We start from the raw sequence: 25,675 nt of genomic DNA, 5'->3' as shown, positions 1-25,675 counted from the left end.
TTTTATATATTGTATATTGTATATTTTTATGAAGGTTAAATCTGTGAATGATTGTAATAATTTATGCAAAAAAATGTTTCGATAATTTGATTATCTGTATTGTACCTGTAATTCATTGAAGTTAACATAAAATTGTTCGATGTTCCTCGTGTCCTTCTTGCACCTGCCGGATCCGTTTTGGGTCTGCAGGTGCTTAGGAAAGTGCAGGACGTGATCACTCACACTTTTATACCCGCAAAGGCTGCTCCTTCTTACGGTTGAATATTATCTTCGTGTTACGTCTGTTCGAAGTACACCTGCCCCCTTTTTCTTCGATGTTCCTGAATACTTGTAATTTTACACCCTCACAATTTTGTTATCTATACAAAATCTATGCTTCCACGAATCAACTGCAATGAATAAAATTTTAACTTTGTCAATCTGGTTCGTAAAAAATAACCTCTTGTCGAATACTGTGACTGGAAATTTTATTTGAGAAGTATACTTCATTACTTTCTATTGAGAATGTTTCATAAATTAAACAAGTCAGCTTTTTCAAATGTTCTCTATTTTGTCCTTGACACCTGACAAGTTGAGTTTAATGCATTAGCAATGGAAAACGTTTGAAATATAAGTCAATGATGTGTAATTAAAATGTACTCCCTCTCAGAAGGACAAAAACACCTGTTACAGAGTTTGTAAACACAAGATGTTCTGTTTATTTTCATGTTGCGCCGGTCCATCATTCATTGTAACATGCAGAACTCTACTTTATCGGAAATGTCAAGCATTGTAGATGGCAGCACGTCTCGAAGCGTTACTATAAAATATTCAAATGACAGATTTCAGTAATTCTGTACTATTTCAAATATAGCTGCATTAAATAATATAATCTCTCATATTTAATAAAGTATTATCTTTAATACATTTTTTCAATGCCTCAAATTTATTTGTCTAATATGTATCGCATTTTTGCATCTATAAATAGAAAAATAAATAAATGTATAATGTACATATAGCAAATATTAGTATAACAAGTTTGAGACAGTTGTAATTGAGAATTGAAATATTATTTTAATACAGAAATGTTCTATGCAACAAATATAACGCAATAAGATATCTATTTCAATTTAAAAAAAGTAACCACAAAGAAACAAGTTGTGTCGCTATTTTTTCATCCGCTGCAGCTCATAAAGCATACGTGCAAATTCATTGTCAACAATGTTTAATTCAACAATGAATCAATTCGAAGGTATCGAAACATCGTGAAATGTAAAACACCTGCATAAAAAAATCTAACTTTCAGTACCCTTTGTTGTTTGTGTACAATTGTATTAATTTAAATATTATGATGAGTGATTTAAGACCTTTAGAGCACGAAATGTAGACGATAATCGAATGATCGCAGCTGATGGAAAACATAATACTAACTGTTCGTCAGACAATGCAGACTATGAGGTCAGATGATGGTGCGTCAGAGGATGACGTCAGCCATGATCTTGACGCGGATTTACGGTAGCACTATCGGCTAGATTCGACTATTTCTTTCCCTCTTTCTCCCTTTATGAGCCAATGTTCTCAATCGTATTTCCAGCGAAAAGTGATCGTTTAATTTAAATGTATATGCTCTCCAGTACCTGTGAATACATAATATCATTAAAAACGAATTTACAGCAAATTATAAAGTACATAAATTCATAAATAAAATATACATCTTATGTAAAACAGGATATATTGAAATATATGTAAAATTAATTAGGCAATCTACATAAAAAAAATACACGTTCAGAGTTAGTCGACCTTCTCGACATTCTGGATCCTTGATTTAAAAATGTACCTAGAGAGGACGGGACCTTTGCTATCAAAATCACGATGGACATACAAATGCCTTATTATGTCTGGTTCGCGCCTATACAACCATCGAATACGCGACTGGATTTTGTAAAGCTAATTGCTTTCCAAGAAATATACCAGCAATCTAAATTGTTCTATTTAACGAAATTTTTCACAATGGCATACCTGTGCAGAGCAAGCAAATTTTTCAATTTCGAGGGAACAACCTAGGGTCTAATGGTAATTTCCTACTACTAATACAAAGTGTATACGACACATACGGTGCGTCACAAGCATCGAACTATAGTTACAGATATTCTAACGTATACATCATGTAAAAGATAACCAATCTTTATTTGCTTATACCGTATTCGTCACAATGTCAGTTTATCAGGAACTGTAACTATGGCCTTAGTTAGAAGTCCAACTTCGAAAGTTCTCGGATAAAAAAAAGCAGAATGTAAAACATAGCACGTGCACTGCGTCTTTCTCTCTCACTCTCGTGAAAACTGATCAAGAACGCTGAATCATTGGCAACGTGCACGAGGAGCTTGTAGAAAATTCATCGGGCACCTTGTTCCGGTTCTCGTTGCCGAAGAAGGCTCTTCAATGAGATGTCGCTGGCCAGAGCGTTCACCTCGCGAACGAGGATGCAAACTGAACCGATACAAATTTAGAACCGCCTTCTTTCTTCGTTTCGTAATCGTTTAAATAAGACGATGCGATTCTCCGTAAGTAATATGTTTTTTCCTGGTTCATTTATTCCTGGCATCCTCAGTGCACTGCAGAGAAAACAATTGTTATAACTGATCAAATTGTTAGAATATATTATTGTAAAAATGTGAACGGTACCTAATTTTTTATGTAATAGCTTTTTTAAAAAATTAAAAAATTTTGAAATTAAGGAACGTAAAAATCGAAAGAAAAATATCGACGTCTGCCCGTCCTGTGAATCTCTGGAGGCCTGAACGTCCAGGCTGAAAACCTTGGAGCTCAGGGCCATTGTAGGGTGGGGTCTTTACCTCTACTTCCCTTTCCCTTTGATAGCCACGGGAGCCTTTCATCTCCTGGAACACGTCGGAGAGAACTTCTGTGTGCACGAGAGGCTGTGTCCTCAACAATCTTGAAGGGAGTACGAAGCCACAGTAGCGACGTCGTCTCCAGACAAGAACCGAAATTGCATTTTCACCGAGGGTCGTCCTCACTCAGACACCAAGTAGACTTACTGTTCATCTCTTCCGACTGCTTTTCATTTGTTTTTACCTTCCCCTTCGTGCGTCTTTACTTTCCTTTCTTTCTTTCATGCGTTTGTTCTTTCACGCATCGTTTTAGAACTACAATATTCTTTTCTTCTTGCCGTAATCTTTCTTAAAAATAATACCGAGTGAAGATGAAACTTCACTTTGAGTTACTAATTAGTATAAAAATTATACCATCGCGTGCAAGGTTTAGATAAGAAATAATGTACGTGAAGAAACCACATTTACTTTCAAATCCTAAAATTTAAAGACTTCAAATTCCTATCCATAAAAACACGGAAGTTTCACTTCCAGCGCGCGGGGACGCACACAATTTTACCTTTAGAAAGTTTTACATTTTGTCCTAACAACTCTGTGCTAATGTGCTTCTCAAGTTTCATCTCACAAGCTTCCGAAGGGAACGGTATCATCAAAGAGACAAACAGCTTAATATCGCGTTTGCTATTAAGAATGAACAGCAGGGTTAGCTTGATTAAATAGCGTGCGAATGTTTTGAAGACTTTTATTGAACGTAGGCGGAAGCGTGCATCTTTGATACCACTAAATCTTGAACAGGAAGCACGTATTCATGAATTCGCCACTGCCTTTCCATAAAAATTCTGAGCACAATGCTACGACTCGTTTCGTTCAAGATTCGACTGAATAAATATCAAAATGCTATAGCGGTTTTTTCACTTCCGAATACTGATCCTCTTCCTTTCGACGTTTCTAACGTGGGCTCGTTTTAAATTGCAAAAAGCTTCAGAATAATACGCCACTTTAAATCTGTTTTGCGTCGTTTCATTGGCCTGCAAAAGTAAATGCCTTGAATGAAACTTGTCAGCTTTCAATTGAACTATTAACTTTGAATTTGAAAGGTAAAATACTATGTAGATACTTCTGATAATTTAATACAACATCTAAGCATTTATTATAAATAAAAATGTTGGAATATAGAAATTTAATTTTTTGGAAATTTAATCATTTATTTAAATTGTTTCTGATACTCTAATTCTACCCATATAAATTTTACTTCAGAAACATTTACCTGCAAGAATGTTTCATACCATGCATTTCCTAAATTATCGACATCTCAACAATGTTATTGCTTCGGGTAGTGTAAGTACTGATTTATAACCAGCAAATTTCCAACAAAACTACTTCATCGATAACCTATGACATTTAGAACAAAACCAAGAGAAGTTTCGCTATTGAGGTCCTTTGTTCCGTTAGACTGCAGTTCATAGCTACATTTAATTGGAAGCGTTTGCAAGATGGTACAATTTGGCCTCGCTTTTATCGCAGCACTCGCACAAAGGTAATTCAATTTCCGCGCTAACACGCGCAGCTGCGCATCGGCGCTGCGCATCTGATCGTTGCTTTCCTGAAAACATTGCTCCTTAAACACCGACCAAGCAATAACCCAAATAAACAATGTATTCGCATGAAGAGCCTTACATAAGAGGTTGGTACAGTCACGAGTCGATGTTGTTTGCGTGACGAACTGCTCTTAGACCGATGAGGATTTATGAGAACTTTTTACCTGGTTACCCGGTTTCAACCGAAAATGAAAAGCCATCTACTGTACTTGGCCGCATTTTGTTTGCAAACTCAGTCGTTGAATGTATAAAATAGACCAGCAGTTTCCACCAGCTATTATTTCTTTTTAAACAGAAACAATGGCAAAATCATAATTTCTAATGACCACTATTTAAAAATAAAATGAATTAAAAAAAAGAATTTGCATCATGTACCTTTGTATTTTTTTATGATATCAAAGTACTCTCCAATAATATTATAAAGATATTAATTAATATTAAAATATTCATCTATTATCACCTTTTCTTTTTTCTTTGTATCAATCATTTCTACTCTAAAAAATACATTTGCATTGATTGGGTGTCTGTATATTTCTTCCGTGTTTTCAAAATAAACGCTCATGTTTATACACAGGCGATAATACATTGATCTCTTGTAGATACGACATGGTAGATTACTCATTATCAGCTGAGACATGATTTTGGATACACGATAAAAACCTTACTATTATTTTAATATTAATTATTTGATGTACATTTGTATCCTCGATGATTCCTCGAATGTCAGCAGAACGTAGTACTGCATGGGCAGTAATTGCGCAAAGAAAATGGATTGTAGTCAGCACTTATTGCATGTTCGATTGCGATTACTCAATCATAATTATCCCATATACGTAGTAAGAAATGATGGAAAATGGAAAATACATGGTACCTCATTATCTCTTTTGATAGCATTCGTGGTAATTTGTGCTACATCTTTCTTGGAAGCGTCAAACGATGCTGAACATCGAACGCATATTCCTAAGTTTAAACGATCAATTGAATACATGTCAAATCGATTTATCGAAGTATCCTCTTTCCCTGAATATTGGATTCCTATTTTTGCATGAACGGTGGAACAGAAATCATAGAGTACACACGTCATTCTTAACTCACGAATAATGAAACACCTACGAGATATATATTTTGTGATGATTGAAATGCTACATGGATGGAAATACCTCTAAATCACAACATGAGCATGCATTCTGGTGATCTTGTAAAGTATAAAATGGTGGCGAAGCAGTCGACGCAGCATATCTCGAAGCACGCATGCGCGCGCCTGCGCCACGGAAAAGTAGTACGCGTTAGCTTTTCGTCTCATTGAATCGCGTTTCTTTTTCCATGGCATACGAAACTCTGCGACAAACGTGGACAGGTCGTTTAACCCGAATGTTATAACTATTCGAAAGGTGTTCGATACGGTGAACATATTTTTATGTACATTGTCGAGAAAGAAATTCAGACATCAGACTGCGCAGTTACTAGTGCGCATTGTTGGACCGAAACACAGTGAGAGGATCAGTAGGAGAGTCGAGAGTGTAATGTCTGATAAGACGAGCGATGGACAGCCGTGAGCGTGCGTGATCGTATTTTCAGTTTTGACAGTTCAACGAAAAACTGACTGGAAGGGAGACGGATATTCGTGAAAAGTGTTACAATCGCGTCTAACATGTATGCTTGAATGTATTATCGAATAAACTCGATGAAGGACTAATTCAGAAGATCACACAAACAGGAAAAAAAAGCACAAGTGGTTGGTGTGTGTGCGCGCGTTGTATCGTAACCATTACGTGTCTCACATCGAAAAAGATAGAGATCATAACGAAAAATTTTATTGGCCGTACGAAACAAAGAAAGGGCTAAAATTTGCCTGAATTCTTTTTCACTGGCAAACAAAGGTGGCTGGTTTTACTGCTGCCTTTGAAGACTAGATACAGTACTGCCTCTCTTTTTCCCTCTCTTTCGTTCTTGCTCTCGAGGGACGAGGAAGAAGAATGGAGGCGATAGCAAAGCACGATTTTACGGCGACAGCCGAAGATGAGCTTAGTTTCCGTAGAAGTCAGATCTTAAAGGTTTGTACGTCACTAGTCACGATGCGATAGTCCTTCTTAAACTATCGAGAAAACCAGTAGTCCGCTGTGTATCGATGATTTTCATTGTGAAGCTTACCAATCCCAAAGTTTCTGAGTTGCTTTCGTACAAGCGGATATCGCGTGTCTCTTAAGGATATTTACGACTGTACACAGCGTTCTACAAACTGATGATTACCGCTATTCTGTTTTTTTCTTTAGATATGAAATATTTTACTTCTTTCTATAGTTTTGTTGTAGGTGATCTATAATGCATTTGTCATTATTTATAGAGTTCTTTTCAAAAAATGTATTTTAATGTTTCATGTAGATGGCTTACTCTCTAATATTGTCTGTCTAATTTTTGTAAAATTTAAATTCTTTATGTTATATAAAAATTGCACTTTGTTTAATATATTATAAAGTACCATTGTATTTTTTAACCAGTTTTTTTGTTCAGAACAATAAAGTGGTTATACAATATTTGAATACTAAGCCATCAATATGTATGATGATTAACATGTTTAATGTAGACATTGTATCCATAATGAACATGTTGAATGAAACATGGCCTTATTCTTACAGATTTTAAATATGGAAGATGACATGAATTGGTATAGGGCTGAATTAGATTCTAGAGAAGGACTCATTCCAAGTAACTATATAGAAATGAAAAATCACGAGTAAGTGTCTAAACAAGTTCTTTCCTTGAATTGATTGAATGCAATACATGAATGTAATATTGTTGTCTTTTATACAGTTGGTATTATGGAAGGATAACCAGAGCAGATGCCGAAAGACTACTAATGAATAAACACGAAGGCGCCTTTCTTATTAGAATTAGTGAAAGTTCTCCTGGTGATTTCTCTTTGTCTGTTAAGTTAGTAAATGAATATATAGAGGATCCCTGCATATGTAAATGAATTGATTTAATCAGTATTCAATAATTTTTCCAGATGTTCAGATGGTGTTCAGCACTTTAAAGTATTGAGAGATGCTCAGGGTAAATTCTTCCTGTGGGTGGTTAAATTTAACAGCCTAAATGAATTAGTAGAATATCATCGTACAGCATCTGTCTCTCGCTCGCAAGATGTTAAGTTAAGGGATATGGTTCCAGAAGAAGTAATTATATCTTATGTAATGATCACTCTAACTAAAGGAATTTCAACTCAAAATAATTATATACTATTTTGTTTCAGTGTTTAGTACAAGCATTATACGATTTCCAACCCCAGGAACCTGGTGAACTCGAATTTAAACGTGGTGATGTAATCACTGTTACTGATCGCACAGATCAACATTGGTGGCATGGAGAAATTGGTAATAGGCGGGGTTTGTTTCCATCTACATATGTTACTCCATATCACTCCTAGGTTGGTAATATTTATCTGTTATACATTATTACTTTTTCTATTTTGAATTTCTTCTAATCAAATAAGGGTTTATTTCAGGCCTCATGTTGTGCACACAGAGGCCAAAGGCATCGGCCGCTTTATCCCACCACTATCACGTACAGGATCAGACTTACCGCAGAATTAATCAACAATATTTTACAAACTCCACCTATCGAATGGGCTACCAGGATGTATTGGTGGTCTAGACGTAGAGTTGTTTAACTGGGCTCAATATATCATTGATGGCTGTTTATTGGTCTCGTTAAAAGAACTTTTCCATACTCAGTAATTTACATAAGCAAGCGTAGAGTTCCTTGACATAGCACAACAACAGGGTAGCATGTTTGTTTGATTGTCATTGAAACTTCAAAAAAAATTTTTCACTGGGACTGATAGCTACTACTATTCAAAGTTATTAATAGACATTGTACGTGTATGGTAGACACATCTTCAACTATCTCATTTCATTTTCGTGAATATTTGAGTAGAACATGAACCTAAAAATACATTTATAGTATTTACACGGGATAAACGAAACTTGGTGTTTCCTATACCTTGGTAGTCCATTAATGGAGTATATGTTCAAAAATGACATCAACTGTATACATCAATAATGAGAAGTATTGGTTGTATTGAAACGATAATGCGTATTGTTTTGAAAGACAGGTTTATAAGCGGGCTGACATAAACATTGTATTTTTCAATACAAATTTGTTGTTCGAAGAACCGGGGACCTTGGTGATAAAGAGCCTAGTAAACTACCCATATGCAAGATACAAGAACTTTATATAGATGTAGTATTAAAAGCGTCGCCTTTTGGCATAAAATGCACACCATTCTGCCTCTATGTTGTGAATATTTTTACAAATATTTGTGGAAGAAAGGATTCTTCCATTGGTTAAGATACATCTGATATCAATATGTCAGATATACTTGCTGTGTATTATATATATAGACTTGTACTTTTCAGACTGTACGTTGAATAATAATTCTGACATCTTTTGAGGTAAATCCTTTTTTAAGTATTACCAACAAAACTATAACAACATCTTAAATAAGGTGTTTCACGTTTTTATTTTCGCCAATATTGTCGAAGAATTTTATTTTTTTTACTATTTACTATGTTATGAAATATATATTTTTTGTTTGTTTGAAACATTGTGTTTTTTCCAGAGGATTTCATGATGGAAAAAGAGTTAAATATTATACAAGTTTTTTATACGAACGTGGTACATACTTATTCACTTAAAAAATTTTGCAATTTTTATAATATTGATTTATTCCGTTTAATGCATTTTTCTGACATGCCAAAAAGCGATAAATACGGTGCACGAAATCGGCCATGCGAAATAGACTTGACTTTTGAACGAATGGTATGTATAACGTTTCTGCCTTAAAACGAATTATTCGAGGAAAAGAAATGAAAATTCATGTATATTTTTAAATACTTCTTTTTATCTGATTATTTCAGTAAATCTCACTTTCTTATTTCCGTGTAAACATTTAAAATACGTAGTTTTATTGTGTAATTATTATTATTATTATTATAATTATTATTATTATTATTATTATACTAATTATTATTCGTTATGTTACATTTATTGATAACAATATATTATATTAATTATATTTATATGCTTTATTTACTTATGCCCATATCCACAGCAATTTTGTTAGAATTAAACGTTGTCTGTATTGAAAATTAAATATTTTAGCGGCTTTGTCAATCTATTATAGATAAGTAAATTATGCATGCATCGTATTTAAAATAGAAAAAAAAAAAACAAAAGAAAGCGAATAATATGAATGATAGTTTCTGAAATACAAAGACTGCAATAATTAAGCAATGACTTTTGCCAAAAATAAAATCTTTCATTTCAATATCATATCAAAACTGTGGTTATGAACATTTGAGATTAAAATGCAAAATATGTAACAGTTTCTCCCTTTAGTGCCAGTATTTTTGAGATAATTTACTGTATAGTAGTTCCTGATAATGTAAGTATTATGCTGATAAACTCAAAAGATGTACTATATCTTACTAACATTTGAAGCTGTTAGAACACAAATTATAATTTTTATCTAGTTTTATGGTTGATGTTATTATAAATATAAATGTGTTATAGTGAAACTTTTTATCCCAAATTACTAAAAATTAATAGCTTAGATTTTTAGAAGTATGTAGCAAAGAAATTTAGTCGTTTTATATTTTTTTAATGCTTTAATTTCTAATATTAGTTATATGTTTTATGATTTATTATTAGCGCGTGTTTGCGAGTTTATCATTCTTTTGTTTTTTAAATACTTAATATTAAATGTTATAGTAAAATTAATGGAGCAATATATGCATACAATTATTGCAAAAAATATCGTGGAATTATATGTGTACAATTGCTTGAGTGAATTTGGAATTGAGTTGTCTTTATGACAACACACCATGATATATCTGGACCAAGAAGTGTATAATAATGAAGTGTAATAAAATATATATTTGAACAAGTTTTGTTTTGCTCACTTTGATTTTGTATACTGATTGTAAGCTGTATAAAATTGTACTACTGTTTTTGCAAGCCAATTAAAAATATCTTTATAAATCAAAGTGTATTGCAAAACACATAATGCTAATAATCATTAACTGCCTCATATATAGTTAATGTTGAATCACTTATGTAATTATTAAACGTAATTCTGATAGTATAATAAAAGCCTATTAAAAAATATTTTAATCCTGTTTAATAACTGGTAAAAAATATTTATTAATTTTGTATCTTTTGTTCTTAAGCGATGAACAGAATAATTATGTATATAGGTTCTAATTTATACTTGAAATAATAAACAGTACATTTGTAATTACAAATAGTCCATTATAGAAATTTGTATATTTAACATACAAGCCTATAAGAAATATATCTTCCAGCAGTTTCAGAAGGTCTGATAATTTTTACAACTTGTCCACGTTTTAAACCAAAATAGCGGGCTACTGGATCACCTGCTTGTATACGCATTAACTGATTTTCTTTTAACTTATATCTTCCGAGCAATTCTTCTTTCTCATCTGGTGTAAGTACTATGTGTTCAGGTACCAATTCATGTTCTGTGATATTGATAAGTAATTCAGATTCTAAAAATTGTTCTAATATATATTTTGGTGCCATGTCAACCAATGATTGTTTAGCTGATGGTGTCATTCCTTGTTGTACAACAATAATAGCTCTATCATAAAAAAAAATACCAGTCTGATGTCAATAGATTTTCAATAAAAAGATTTTTCTGATTAAACAAACTACTTAATTAAGATTAATTTTCTATAGTACCTATGAATTTTTTCTTCCTGCATACGTTGACAATAAGTTTTAATGGTTTTGATACCAATTTTAGGTTCATCTGGGAAAAATACAAAAAGTTGATCTGTCGGATCGTCATTGTGCGCAACCAACACAATAAGATCACTACGTGCTGGCCTTTTTTCGCTTGGTTTATCACCAAATTGTTCTTTAAACTGTTCTAAAGTTTGATCCAATTCATCCTGTGTAACAAGATAACCTCTATCATGACACAACTGCATCACTGTTTTCCTTATCCTCCATAATTTGTATGTTTCAGCTTCGTCATCCATTTTTGAATTATGTGAAAATTAATTGTGTACAATAACTAAATAAATTTCTCTTACACTTCTCCTTATTTTGTTGTTTTTGATATACCTTACTCTTATAAACAAAATGTGTTTCTTATAATACACATAACCTCACATTTTTAAGCCGCTCTAATCGTAAACCGAATGCGCATGCGTTCCCATATAATGGATTTCAATTTGAATTTCGTTGTCATATTTCAGTATAAGTTTCGTACGTATCTAATTCTGTGCAGAATTACTTGAGCACAGAGTCAAATAATGTTAGATCGTTAAATAATTTATGATAGTAAAGAAGAAATCAACGGATAAAAATGATATTAATTGGAAAGTATAATGCAAATAGACAATCAAAGTTAGTGAAGTGTTTTTTTATCCATTATATTCTTTCGAATTCAAAGGTCGGAACAATTACCGACGTAACGTACTTTACTGATCTAGAACAATTTAAAATCTGAGCACATAAAATATTCAGTGATGTTTTTTTAATTGATACTTAATTGATTTAGGTGTGATAATATGAAACGAGTGTTATGAGTACATACATTATAACTCTGGATTTTGCCAAGGTAATAAAGTTTCAAGAATTAAGTAGTACAATTGAAATTCACAGGAATCATGAATTGCTAAGTAGCTATTGCGCAACTTATATAATGCTGACTATTTATCGTATATAAAACGTCGAAATTCCGTCAATATTTAGACAATGATATTTCCTGTACAGATTGGATCATCGATAACCTACTATGTATTGTTATCAGAATCATAATGAAGAGTATCTTTCGACACTTTTACATAATACCAGTAAAGGGACAAGTAGGTGATTTTTTATCTGTGCGTTGCACTTCTATGCGTTGACATTCCATGCGTTACAGTAACAAGTTATAAAAAATATCTTACGTTCACTGTAATGACAATTTACGTTTATTGTAACCGAAGCACAATTGTTTGAAACATTGTTTAAACAAGTTGAATAATTTTTACCGGTTTGAAGACTCGTTACTTGATCCTTGGTACGCGGCACGTGTTTTCTAATTTATCGACGAATAAAATGTGACTTTATTGTTAGGGATCAAGAGCAAGAAAACTGCCTCGACCAGTTCGTCGGGGAAGCCTTGACCGTTCACTCTACCTGTCATCCGGTTAGAAAACGCTTCAATTCGCACTACGTAACTCATATGGAATTTACGAGTCCTACTGCGTGAAGGCATCAATCAGGAGTATCTTTGTCCTGTCTTGTTTCAGCGGGAATTTTATAGGCGGATGCTGGAGCGGACGAACGTCATCGTGAATAAAAACAAGGAATAAGAAAATGACCCGTCGGCTGACTTTATTGCCTCGAAAAGTGATTATCTATAATATATGAGCTGTTATACATATAATAATTAATTAGTTCCTATTCATTCTATTATTACCGATTCATTTGTATTTTTTCAGAAGGATAATTCTTATAATAGTGGCATTCGTGGGTCACTGGTGATGCATGTTTCGCGGTACGTGAATGTAAATAAGACATTGATATAGTAGCTGTTCAATTATGGCACTGTGTTTTTGTACGTCGGATATATTAACGTTGAGTTACAGGAATGTAATCAAACCACATTTTGGAGATAAGATTTTTCAATATGATTTATGTGTTTGTTAATTTTGTGGCGAGGAATGTATGCTCAGGTGATTTACAGGAATTTTAGCAAATTAATTAAATTATGTGAATGGCTTGTAAAATGTAAATTGAATCAAATGTTTTATTCTTTTTCTAGTGTTGATGCTAAAACATTGTTATCGTAAGTCAGTTTCGATCATGATTAACCAGTTAACGTCAGATTTAACTGGATTGCTTTTTACTTTCACTTGTACAGGCCCCCTTGTCCCTTAACTACTGTCGAAGGTCACTCGCTAAGGCAATATTCTCGTATTCGCGAATACGCTCGCTGGACATAGAAAAAATTAGGATCTCCCGTTTCAAGATCCACGAAGATTGCGTAAATGGAATTCCCGTAACTAAATAAGCGAGCGTCGAAATCTTTGATGTGTTAGTAATAGTAAATTTATTCTCGTGGGTCGAATACCTCCAAGTAATAATTCACATTTGCATAACTAATTTCAATGTCGATTTAATCTTTTAAAAGTTACCAAATTTTTAAAGCTTCAAAATATTTTCTACATTTACATAGTTATGCAAGCACTGAAAAAACATGACGAATTTTAATAGTAAATTAAAATTGTAAGAAACGTGCAGACGTGGTTAATTTAATCTTTTAAAAATTGAACAAATTTTTATTGCTTCAAATTTCAATATTTTTTGTACATTTACATAGTTATGCAAACACTGAAAATACTTGACGAATTTTAATAGTAAATTAAAATTGTAAAAAATGTGCAGACGTGGTTAATTTAATCTTTTAAAATCTGAACAAATTTTAACAAATTTTGATAGCTTCAAATTTCCAAATGTTTGTACATTTATATAGTTATGTAAACATTCAAAAAACATGATAAATTTCAATAGTAAATTTATAATTCCAGGAAATGTGCAGACATGGTCGACGACGAAAATAGCAGACGCTTTGTCATGGTGATCAATACCGAAGAAAAAATTAAGGAAGGAAATGTAAGAAACCGCGACCAGAAGTTCTTGAGTTCAAGACGCATTTATCTCGATTTCCTCCTTCGCTCTCGGCGTCGCTGCGATTTATATTCATCCTTGATGCAAGGAGGTCGAACAATTAGCAGGTTCGTTAAGCTTCTGCAGAGCACGTAAAAGAATTTTCTTCTTTATCCTCTTACCGATGCCTTGGAAATTTGTTACTTTGACCTCAACAAATTAAACTTCGAAATTTTATTTTTCTTACACGGTAATCAAGATAAACCTTGATATTTTTTAAACCATTACTTATTTTATATATTGCTTGTACAGATGTTCTTTAAAACCTAACACGACCTCCAGCGAGGATCAAAACAGGATCAACGACTACACAAGTCGGAACCAGAAGACAGTCTGATCTTTTTATGACCATAATTATACCGAAAAGGAAGGAAGAAAAAGGAACGATGAAAGGGAACAAGACAAGAACACAACCTAAATGATGGGGGCAGAAATGACAACAGAGCAGGTAGAAAACGGGAATCGCATTTCCCCCTTCTTGATTCAAGCTTTTGCGATCCCTACTTCGATTACTTTCATGACAGCCGCACCGTAGCTGGTCGCAGGTCAGTTGTTGTTTGGTCCTCGTGAAGGTGATAGATACACCTGTCGAGACCGGTGCTATAGATGTCACAAAGCTGTAAATTCGAAACTTTTCGCGCGTTTCACGTTGTCAACACTCAACCTCCTGATCGGATATCCACTCTTGCTTGAAGTAAATTGGAAACATGCATAAGGTATGGTATTTGTAATGCTCCTTGCGTTAAAAGCCGGCTTCCTAGGTATCTATCTTCATTTAATTAGAACTTTTGATTCAGTTGGACTAGGTACTTTTTACTAATAGTGTCAACACATCAAGGATCACATACAGAAATTGATATAAATAACTTTTGGAAATTTTAAAACTTTAGTATCAGAAGAAGTGGAGATTTTTGAACATTAATTACCTTGATATTTGATTAATAAACCTAAGGAAACTGATTATGAACACAAGGTTCAATTAAAAAATTAAAGAGTGAAGCTGAAAGATTAATATTGATGCAATGAGTTAATTGTGTGAATTTTTATTGTTATAAACAATGAGTACTATCTTATATTTCATGTACATTTTTGTATTCATCTTGAAATCACTATTTCAAACTTGAAGAGCTTGGAGTTAACTTAAATTGTTTCTTCCACCAATTTTGGTTACCATAACACAACAGTTTTCTGGAAATGAATTGTTGCTTTCTTTGAAACAGTATTTGAGGCAACCACGTGGTGAGAATCGACACGTGTTGTCATAACCAAAACAAAAGGAACGAAGAGTCATGAGAATACGTTTCGCAAAGTCGCGTGAGAGTGCTGGCATTTAGGATTGAATGCAAGGTGCATACGCAATGTATGTACGTGACTCAACGACAATCATCGCTTTCGCTGTCTAGTCCCAAAAATTACCAAACAATATGATAACACTTTTTTCTCCGCTTTCATTCTTAATTCACTTGAACTTTCCACGAAAGTATAATTTAAATGTATCTTTTGTAATATAAACATTTCAATGTTAAGACTGCGGAAATAATCTTTTTACGACAGGTTAAAATGCTTTCCCGTGATAATTCATCGTAGAGATAACGAGGTCTAGTATGAAAGTAAAGAGACAATCGCTTTCGTCGTGATGTAACGTTCACGAAAAATCAGCTAAACGAATCGTGAAAGTCTTTGTTGCTTTCTTCCTTCCTTTCAATTTTACGACCTAAATTTTTGTACACTCTACGAGCGAACGCTATTATCCCCTTTTTTTTCTAGAGCATAATGGGATCCTAGGAGGTGTCCACTCGTCTGGTGACTCTAATAACACGTATCACGTTTGACATTACAAAATCATTGCAAAGTTGTTGAACCGGCTTCTTTTACGCAACAGCACATAATTATTCTACGGTAGAACTTACTGTCCATATCTGGCGAAAAAAAGAAATGAAACAAGAGAAGCGAAAGTAATTACATCTTCTACAAGGGTCACTCGATAAATAGAAACTGGTTTTTGTTGCAACCGGCATTTTTCGAAGACTGAAGTTTACTTCCTGGAAGGTCCTACACCATAAATTTAAGATTCTCAAATTTACACATTGTATACAATTCTTTTCCATAACTTTTTCTGTAATATTTGTTTTGCTACAGTTCTGCTATATATTTCTTTCCTATGTATAGAATACACATACTATGTATTCAGTTAGTGTACGTATTCAGTTTACTTGTAATTAATTTCTTGTGACATACCTCATACGTAACACAGAAATTGATATCTGGAATTACGTGCTTTCGATTAATCGCGATTTTTCCAATAAGTAGTATGCGTCAAGTACTTCAGTAGAAGTGGATGTTTGCAGTGTCAATGAGCGTTTTGAAATACTGTTTCAAGACTCCGCTGAAATGTTTGGAACAACATTCGAAGAATGCGGTTCTGAAACAACGACACGTGATTCAGTTGCGCGTATCGTTTGCACAGTCATCCTAGAGATCATTATGCACAATTTATGTAGAAGATATAGCGTTGCAGCGTACTGTTATCTTTTTGTGCATGATCCCTCTATATCCATAATTTTAATATTTTTACGCCATTATTCTTCACCTTATGATTGTCTCGTGCAGCAAAGTAGTCAATGTTCTTGTGCAATGATGATGTGCAAATACGCTCGTGTACGAGCATCGAAATCACCGGACAATTCACTCCGAGCACAGATGTACATAATTTACCTCGTATCGCGTGTAGCGGTTATAGACTTTGGAAAGTGTCCTTGGATGTTAAACAAGAATTATATTAGTTGTGTCACGGTTCTTTCGGGATACATAACAAAATAGCCATCAACGCAGCAATGATTTTCCAAAAAATGGAATAATTATTACATAGCTTATAGTTTATAGTTATTATTGCATAGTTAATTAATATTGAACTGCTTCACTTCTTTGGAGTTTATTAAATTTTCTGTTACAGCAAGGAAGACAGAATGCTGCATTTGTGGGAGATGAGGATCACAGAACGACGACCTTCCAGGGATCAAACACAGACAATGATAAAAAGGTACATGAACACACCTCGTATCAACAATTTTTTAATTATAAATAACATAGTTAGTGCGTCAATTAAAATTATTATCGATGATTTCAGTTTCAAGTCAACTCCTTCAACTTCAACTATGAAGTTCAAGATGATCGTAAACTACCACTCTCCTTATCTCTTCCAGAAGAAATGGTATGCTAATAGAAATTGCAGATGTTCATTTTCATAATAATAAATAGCTAGCATAACTTAAATAACTTAAATATTCAGTCCATGGTAGAGGACGAGCCTGGAAGAGCAACCTGGGGCAACGAATTGGAATTTCTGATGTCTTGCATCGCCATGTCTATTGGCCTCGGCAATGTTTGGAGATTTCCATTCACTGCCTATGAAAATGGCGGTGGAGTGTTCCTGATTCCTTACATAATTGTTCTTTTTCTGGTCGGAAAACCTTTCTACTATCTAGAGATGATAATGGGACAATTCTGTAGCAGGTCATCGGTGAAAATGTGGTCAGCAGGTGTGTACAAACATTTGACCTTGATAGAATTTGAATTACGACTTCAATATTTACAGCTCCAGGATTTCGAGGTGTCGGCTGGGCACAAATGTTCTCCATGCTTGCCGTGGGAACTTACTATTGTTCTCTGATGTCTGTAACACTTTATTATTTAATTGGGAGCTTTCGATCTCAGCTTCCGTGGTCCACCTGTCTCGAGGAATGGGGGGACTCCTGCGTCGACTCTGGAGGGTCTTACAATGTCACTGACAGAAATAGAACAGGCATGAAAACTTCGGCTGAACTTTATTTTAGGTGAATTTCACATTCAACTGCATATGAAATGTCTAGAATAAGACATCTTAAAATAGACGTTACACGTTGTGAGAATTATAGTCCTGTCAGACCAATCTCAGAGATATGCATACATGTATTTTCAGTGTATATCAATTCAAGGAGTGTTGCTCTACAAATCTATTATCATCTATGAATCATGCAAGGCGATATCTATCTAGAATTGCTTAATGTTTGATTTCACATTTGATAAATATTCATCTATGTAACTGCATATCGGTTATCGAACAAACATTATGTTATTGTTTTGTTATGTTAAGCTAATTATATTAGTTTAGTTTAATCATCGTTATAAACATTATGAAAGTGTCTGAGTACAATAATTTTTGTTATCAGAAAAGTGGTGCTAAAAGAAAAACCGAACATCGACGACGGCATAGGAGCTCCAGATTGGAAGCTGACGATTTGCCTCCTGTTCGCTTGGAGTTGTATATTTGCCGTCCTAGCACGCGGAGTGAAGAGTTCTGGAAAGGCAGCCTATTTCCTCGCTATTTTCCCTTACATCATCATGATCAGCTTGCTGATCAGAGCGGTAACGCTGGACGGTGCTGTGAACGGGATTATTTTCTTCATCAAGCCGAACTGGGAGAAGCTGTTCGATGCGAACGTTTGGTACGCTGCTGTAACACAGTGCTTCTTTTCGCTGTCTGTGTGCTTCGGTGGTGTCGTCATGTACTCGTCCTACAACGACTTTAGACACAATATATACAGGTTACTCTTTGAACATAAAATAATGGCTAATTGAGAGAGTGATCTTGTATGCTGCACTTCAAGATGATTATTTGTTTAGTACTTTGTAATACAGTTACCGCTTGCATCACTTCTTTAAATGTCACAAGAGAATATGTGTAAATTAATCACAAAAAAGCATTGATTTTTATAACTTGACTGTCTAAACCCTAGACTCTATACGTTGTTATACATTGAGGGTTCATTTTATTTAGTTTGTTAAAGAAAAAGAAGTTGATGGTTAAATGCACTGGTGCAATTACCTGCTGAATTTCTGATTTTCATATTAATTTCATTTGTTAAGTTCATTTGTTATCTGTTTGAATGTTGAATCACTTTCCAGAGAAAGCCTTCTTCTAACTATGCATTTTGTTCCTTCTTCAGAGATGTTATTGTGGTAACTACTTTGGATACGTTCACAAGCTTAATGGCAGGATTCACTATTTTTGGGATCCTGGGGAACTTGGCTCACGAACTGGGTATCGAAGACATCCGCAAGGTGGTTCGAGGAGGAACCGGTCTTGCATTTGTCTCTTATCCTGACGCTATAGCGAAGTTCACTGTCCTCCCACAGGTAGAGTATGCAATTTTTAAAACTTATCATTCATATGCAATATATATCATTCATCCATCGTATTTTGCAGTTATTTTCAGTCCTATTCTTCCTTATGCTCTACGTCCTCGGCATTGGAAGTGCCATCGCACTGGCAGGCGCAATAATAACCATCGTCAGCGACCAGTTCCCAAGTTTCAAGTACATCTACGTTGTACTTGGTACAGTCACCTTTGGTTTTTCTGTTGGCATCATTTATTGTACACCTGTACGTATCTTCAGTATTCTTGAAATAAAGTTTCATTCTCTACTGTCATCTTCACTTGCAGGGTGGTCAGTTCATGTTGGAGTTGGTCGATTACTATGCTGGCTCCTTCATCGTCTTCATTTTAGCTACCCTTGAGATAACCGGTATATTCTGGGTGTACGGTTTGGAGAACTTTTTGGACGACGTGGAGTACATGTTGAAGAGAAGGCCGTCCATTTATTGGAGAGTCTGTTGGAGCGTTATTACTCCTCTTCTATTAGCTGTGATTTTAATTTACACGTTAGCTACACTGCAACCCCTGACCTACAGCGGTATTTCCTATCCTGACAGTGCACATGGTACGTTTCACATAACTTTTTAAATTAGTGTAACAATTATTTGTTATGGGAAAAATTACAGCGGCTGGATGGACCATTTGTGCATTTGGTATCCTACAAATTCCATTCTGGATGATGTACACTATCATTTCAAAGAAGAACTTACAAGTGTCTGAAGTAAGATTGAAGTAATAGTAGAATGAATTGATAGTAGAAGTAGTATAAGAGTAGACAAGTATGTGGATTAATGAAACTACTTTATTAATGAAAATTAAAACTTTACAGATGATCAAGTCAGCCTTCAGACCCTCAGCAAACTGGGGACCCAAAAATACCAGAGAGCTGGCCTCCTGGAGCGAGTTCAAAGAGACTAGGCGAAAAATAAGAGAAAAGCGTGAATGCTCAAGAATCAAGCAGTTCGTTTACGTGCTGCTGTGTTGGGAGGACAAACTCGTCTAATAATAAGTCGGTTAAAAACATTTGTTCTAGTTAATTATAATTTATATATCGCTTCAGTATCTGCATTTCAAAAATAAGTTCTCTTAGTCACTCTTTATAGCAAATTTCAGTATTTTTTGCTTTAATTTTTTTTTGTAGATGTAGTTTAATTTACATTGTACAAAATCTTTCCTTTTTTAAATCGTTTGTACCTGTGTAAGTATTAATATGCAGAAGTAACAAACTGCCGTTGAAAGTATTTTAATATACACGACATTTATTTATTAAACATCACCGCTCTAAACATCAAAGAATAATTATAACTTCTTTGAAGTTTAATTATGACTTTGAATGCAATAAATTAGTCATCAAGATATTGGTCAATGAGGCATAAAGACAATTTTTTTTCTATCTTTTTCTTCCATATCCTTATCCTCCTTGATATAATATAAGTATTTTGATAAGAATTATTTAGTGTAGTGTTCTTAATCAAGTCCGTTAAATCCTTGTTTTTATTGAAAGTACATCGGGTAAGAGTAATCTGTACGTTTTTGTCAGATCAGCCGCTATCAGATCGAGTGAACTGCAATTTAATCTAAACGTTGGGATTACAATCGCTTTATCGCCAAGGTTTTCCGATCGTTCGTCGTAGTCTAGAATCAGTGCATCAAGTTTGTGGTATAAGAGCAGGTCGTCGATGAGCGCCCACGTGTGGCGGGTTGTTTTAATACTCTTTACGTAGTACTTATTTTGTTATCATTTTAGTGTACATTGAAACAGAAAATGGTGAGTGACTGCTGCGTTCTTTTTCTCGTGTACAAAGGAAGGTTTGACAGTTTCATTGCTTGCCTCTTTTAACGGTATTATTGAAGCGATTACTGTGTAGAGTACTTGACTAAAATTATCGACAAGTTTCAAACGTGAAATTACTAAAGTGAAAATGTCGATCTAAATCGTACAAGATCTTATCACTGTTACAACATCTAATTTCAGTAGGTACTTCATTTTGAGAAATACATGGGTTTTATCTGATGCATCATGTAGAATTTGAAGGAATATTATTAGATTTATAATAGCTACTTTCATTTATTATTTTGGTAAAGTAAAGTTTAGTTTTGTATATTATACATTATTATATATTGTTATACATTATTATTCATTGTTATATATTATTATACATTGTTATACATTGTTATACATTGTTATACATTATTATATATTATTATAAATTCTTATACATTCTTATACATTCTTAGACATTGTTATACATTATTATAGATTATTATAGATTATTATAAATTCTTATACATTCTTATACATTCTTAGACATTGTTATACATTATTATAGATTATTATAGATTATTATAAATTCTTATACATTCTTATACATTCTTAGACATTGTTATACATTATTATAGATTATTATAGATTATTATAGATTATTATAGATTATTATAGATTATTATAGATTATTATAGATTATTATAGATTATTATACATTATTATACATTATTATAGATTATTATAGATTATTATACATTATTATACATTATTATACATTATTATACATTCTTATACATTCTTATACATTCTTATACATTCTTATACATTCTTATACATTCTTATACATTCTTATACATTCTTATACATTATTATACATTATTATACATTATTATACATTATTATACATTATTATACATTATTATACATTATTATACATTATTATACATTATTATACATTATTATACATTCTTATACATTCTTATACATTATTATACATTATTGTACATTATCATACATTATACCAACTACACCCACTTTCACCACAACTACAAAAACATTCACTAAAACAATTACCTTCCACAATCTTAAAAAACAATTTTCAACAAAATTCAAGCAAACAGTCTTTTTTCTTCCACAATGATAGCATGTCACTCATATCGGTAAAGACACAATAAAGGACTTAAAACTAATTCCTCGCTATCTCCAAGTTTATAACGAGATTTCGTAATGTATCGTAGAACGACGACCCACATGGATACTGGAACAAGGCGTTCGTCCTGGACGAAACAGGGAAGAAGTCCATCGATCAACCCAGAGACTCCCAGATTTCACGGATTTCATGTTCGGAGGCACCGAAGGAACCCAAAGACAAAAGCAGATGGAACAACAGCATCGAGTTTCTGATGTCCTGCATCGCCATGTCGATTGGCTTTGGAAACATTTGGAGATTTCCTTTTACCGCCTATGAAAACGGTGGAGGAGTCTTCCTGATTCCTTATATCATCGTCCTGTTTCTTGTCGGGAAGCCGTTTTATTATTTAGAGATGGTACTTGGACAATTCTCTTCGTCCTCTTCTATTGGAGTTTGGAACCTGTCTCCTGCTTTCGTTGGTAATTTTCTTACATGTTTTATTTTTGCTTTTTACCCTAAATTCATGTTCAATCGTTTCAGGTGTTGGCTGGTCACAGTTTTACTCGAATATTGCCGTGATGACGTACTATAGCTCGCTGTTGGCTTTGTCATTGATCTACCTGGTTAGTTCCTTCTCTGCTGAACTACCGTGGGCTAAGTGCAAGGAAGAATGGGGACCCGTTTGTATTGATTCTGGCAGGAAGATGAGCAACAATGTTAGCATATTGGCAGACGATCAACACAGAAGTTCGGCGGAACTGTACTTCTTGTAATCTTCATTTTATTGTATATGACAGCATATACAGCATAGCACGTATACTAAGCTGTTACATACAACACAGCACATGTACTAAGCCATCACATAGAACATAGCACATATACTAAGCTGTTACATACAACACAGCACATATACTAAGCCATCACATACAACACAGCACATGTACTAAGCCATCACATACAACACAGCACATGTACTAAGCCATCACATAGAACACAGCACATGTACTAAGCCATCACATAGAACACAGCACATGTACTAAGCCATCACATACAACACAGCACATGTACTAAGCCATCACATAGAACACAGCACATGTACTAAGCCATCACATACAACACAGCACATGTACTAAGCCATCACATAGAACACAGTACATATACTAAGCCATCACATACAACACAGCACATGTACTAAGCCACCACATACAACACAGCACATGTACTAAGCCATCACATACCACACAGCACACATACCAAGCCATCACATACAACATAGCACATATACTAAGCCGTCAATACAATTATAATACAAGCATACTATAATTATAATGCAAGCTTTCAACAAGATCAGTCTCAGTACTCAAACATCTTCATAATTTCAGAAAGACGGTCCTTCAAGAAAAAGACAGTATCGACGACGGTATCGGATTGCCAGATTGGAAATTAACACTGTGTCTCTTCATCAGCTGGTTATCCGTCGTGCTCATCACCTTCCAGGGAGTGAAGAGTTCAGGGAAAGCTTCCTACTTCCTCGCAATTTTCCCTTACATAATTTTGGTCAGCCTCCTAGTCAGAGCAGTGACTCTCGAAGGAGCGGTAGACGGAATTTTATTCTTCATTACCCCAAAATGGTCCATGCTCCTAGAACCAACTGTGTGGTACGCAGCCGTGACACAGTGCTTCTTTTCTCTTTCTGTCTGTTTTGGCGCGATTATCACGTACTCGTGTCACAACGACTTCAAACATAATGTGTATAGGTAAGATATACTTAAAGATTACGTTTTTTCAATAGTTGTGTTAACACTCCTAGACGAGTGCTACATTTTTTGCGATATCTTTGAGATAATGTATCTTGTGAAGTATCTCGGGAGCATTGTGTTTTGATTTTACAACGAAAACTGCTGTTATCATTGATAAGTATAGTTAGACTGTTGTTTAATTTTGATAAAGGCTCGAGTGGCTAATCTTGACAATCTTTGCTTTAAATAATTAATTTTATAATATTTTTTCAATTGTTTTCGAAGTATCAGAGATACACGTCATTTCATATGTATCTTTATTTTTGCTTTATTTTTATGTAAACCTAACCGACATACTGTGTCTGTTTTGCATACATATACATAGAATACTGTTTCTGACGAAAATTTGTTTCAGAGACGCTATGATCGTGACCAGCTTGGACACCGTGACCAGCTTATTAGCAGGATGTACGATTTTCGGAATTCTTGGAAACCTAGCTCACGAAATGAACGTCGACGATATTGGTGCAGTGGTAAAATCGGGAGCTGGCTTAGCATTTATCTCATATCCAGATGCGATAGCTAAATTTGAAGTGTTACCACAGGTAAAAATGTAATACGAATCATGCTACTTATAACTGATAAGTCGTCTTTCATTCAACATTACAAAATTCTCTGTCCATCTTTTATTAAAGGAATGTATTTAATAGCTGTTTTCAGTGCTGTTTTTTGTCATGATGTTCGTTCTGGGAGTAGGAAGCATAGTAGGAATGGTCTCCGCAATAGTGGACGCTCTGAAAGAAAAATTTCCTGATATTCCATTGTGGAAGGTTGTCACTGCAATTTGTTCCATGGGATTTGCTGTCAGTACTGTGTATGTGACACCGGTACGTAGATACTGAACATACACCTGTACATATTATTTCACCGGTTACTGAATTATTTTACTGGTTTTATTTATCACACAGGGTGGACAATTCTTGCTAACGCTAGTCGACTACTATGACACATCCTTTGTGGTATTCGTCCTCGCATCCTTTGAAATCACTGCCGTCACCTGGGTATATGGTTTGTACTTCCATTTAGTTCTAAAGCTAATTACAATTCTACAATTTCTATAATAATTACAATTTCTCTTAATTCTGTGTCTTCACATAGGTACCGAAAATTTGATCGATGACATAGAATTTATGCTGGATAGAAGAATGAGCTGTTACTGGAGAATTTGTTGGTTTCTCGTGACACCGTTAATTTTGATAGTCATCTTCTTCTATACGGTAGCTACCTTGACTCCGTTGACTTACGGCGGCAAAGAGCTACCAGTCTCCGCTCATGCGGCTGGAATAGCCATACTTTGCTACAGTGTGTTGCAAATACCTTTCTGGGTAATTGTGCAGATGGTGAAAAATAGAGATCTACCTTTTATACAGGTGTTTTGCTATTTATTTGTGTTTTAACTTTTTTTACATGAGGGTAATGACTTGTGTTTTCGTTTTAGAACGTGAAGAAGTCTTTTCTACCGTCTCCAGAATGGGGTCCCCGAGAAATTAAGTACAAGAAAGACTGGCTTCGGTTCAAGGAAGAAAAGGCCAAAGCAAGGAGTCTGAAACCTGGTCCTAAATGGCGTAAATTACTACACATGTTAATCGGCAAAGATAAATAATTTGAGACTGA

The 25,675-nt window shown here is 34.3% G+C and overlaps 4 protein-coding genes and 1 long non-coding RNA gene across 10 annotated transcripts; 3 read left to right on the top strand and 2 right to left on the bottom strand.

The window, feature by feature from the left end:
- Positions 1–827: 827 nt before the first annotated feature.
- LOC105664000 (uncharacterized) lies at positions 828–5,558 on the bottom strand. Of its 2 annotated transcripts, none has more exons than XR_013038980.1 (7): positions 4,805–5,558; positions 4,509–4,712; positions 4,099–4,434; positions 2,665–3,859; positions 1,817–2,594; positions 1,411–1,616; positions 828–957 (listed from the first exon to the last, which is right to left on the bottom strand). It is a non-coding gene; the product is annotated as an uncharacterized LOC105664000 (long non-coding RNA). The 2 variants fall into 2 exon arrangements; XR_013038979.1 differs by lacking the exon at positions 828–957 and adding an exon at positions 1,004–1,260 and having other exon boundaries at positions 1,347–1,616.
- Positions 5,559–5,764: 206 nt separating this feature from the next.
- Positions 5,765–9,503, top strand: drk (growth factor receptor-bound protein 2 drk). 2 transcript variants are annotated; one of them, XR_013038977.1, is made up of 7 exons: positions 5,765–6,483; positions 7,066–7,163; positions 7,241–7,360; positions 7,437–7,602; positions 7,680–7,853; positions 7,932–8,880; positions 9,048–9,503. XR_013038977.1 is itself a non-coding variant. In XM_076534245.1 (6 exons), exons 1-5 carry the CDS (start codon positions 6,406–6,408, stop codon positions 7,851–7,853), a joined length of 636 nt encoding a protein of 211 aa, XP_076390360.1. In that variant the 5' UTR covers positions 5,765–6,405; the 3' UTR covers positions 7,932–9,503. The 2 variants fall into 2 exon arrangements, 1 of the variants encoding a protein (XP_076390360.1); XM_076534245.1 differs by having other exon boundaries at positions 7,932–9,503.
- Positions 9,504–10,717: 1,214 nt separating this feature from the next.
- On the bottom strand, positions 10,718–11,658 carry Rpb5 (DNA-directed RNA polymerases I, II, and III subunit Rpb5). Its single transcript, XM_003708039.3, has 2 exons — positions 11,189–11,658; positions 10,718–11,087 (listed from the first exon to the last, which is right to left on the bottom strand). The coding sequence occupies exons 1-2, from the start codon at positions 11,488–11,490 to the stop codon at positions 10,757–10,759; spliced, it is 633 nt and encodes a 210-aa protein (XP_003708087.1). The 5' UTR covers positions 11,491–11,658; the 3' UTR covers positions 10,718–10,756.
- Positions 11,659–14,422: 2,764 nt separating this feature from the next.
- LOC100874645 (sodium-dependent nutrient amino acid transporter 1) lies at positions 14,423–20,747 on the top strand. 4 transcript variants are annotated; one of them, XM_076534232.1, is made up of 12 exons: positions 14,630–14,886; positions 15,938–16,872; positions 17,124–17,210; positions 17,298–17,381; positions 17,460–17,709; positions 17,766–18,003; positions 18,379–18,753; positions 19,156–19,345; positions 19,416–19,592; positions 19,654–19,930; positions 19,992–20,086; positions 20,195–20,747. In XM_076534232.1, exons 2-12 carry the CDS (start codon positions 16,792–16,794, stop codon positions 20,366–20,368), a joined length of 2,028 nt encoding a protein of 675 aa, XP_076390347.1. In that variant the 5' UTR covers positions 14,630–14,886; positions 15,938–16,791; the 3' UTR covers positions 20,369–20,747. The 4 variants fall into 4 exon arrangements, with proteins under 4 accessions (XP_012151976.2, XP_012151979.2, XP_076390347.1 ...); XM_012296586.2 differs by lacking the exons at positions 14,630–14,886; positions 15,938–16,872 and adding an exon at positions 14,423–14,618; XM_012296589.2 differs by lacking the exon at positions 19,992–20,086 and having other exon boundaries at positions 14,626–14,886.
- A 141-nt stretch (positions 20,748–20,888) lies between these two features.
- Positions 20,889–25,664, top strand: LOC105664002 (sodium-dependent nutrient amino acid transporter 1). The gene is made up of 9 exons (XM_012296604.2): positions 20,889–21,133; positions 22,369–22,741; positions 22,803–23,031; positions 23,645–24,019; positions 24,417–24,606; positions 24,712–24,888; positions 24,970–25,069; positions 25,160–25,431; positions 25,500–25,664. The coding sequence occupies exons 1-9, from the start codon at positions 21,131–21,133 to the stop codon at positions 25,662–25,664; spliced, it is 1,884 nt and encodes a 627-aa protein (XP_012151994.2). The 5' UTR covers positions 20,889–21,130.
- The last annotated feature ends 11 nt before the right edge of the window (positions 25,665–25,675 follow it).

This window comes from Megachile rotundata, chromosome 8 (genome assembly GCF_050947335.1).
Source record: "Megachile rotundata isolate GNS110a chromosome 8, iyMegRotu1, whole genome shotgun sequence".
Taxonomy (NCBI): domain Eukaryota; kingdom Metazoa; phylum Arthropoda; class Insecta; order Hymenoptera; family Megachilidae; genus Megachile; species Megachile rotundata.
The sequence above is the reverse complement of the archived record's forward strand: the minus strand, read 5'-3'. Positions and strand labels throughout refer to the sequence as shown.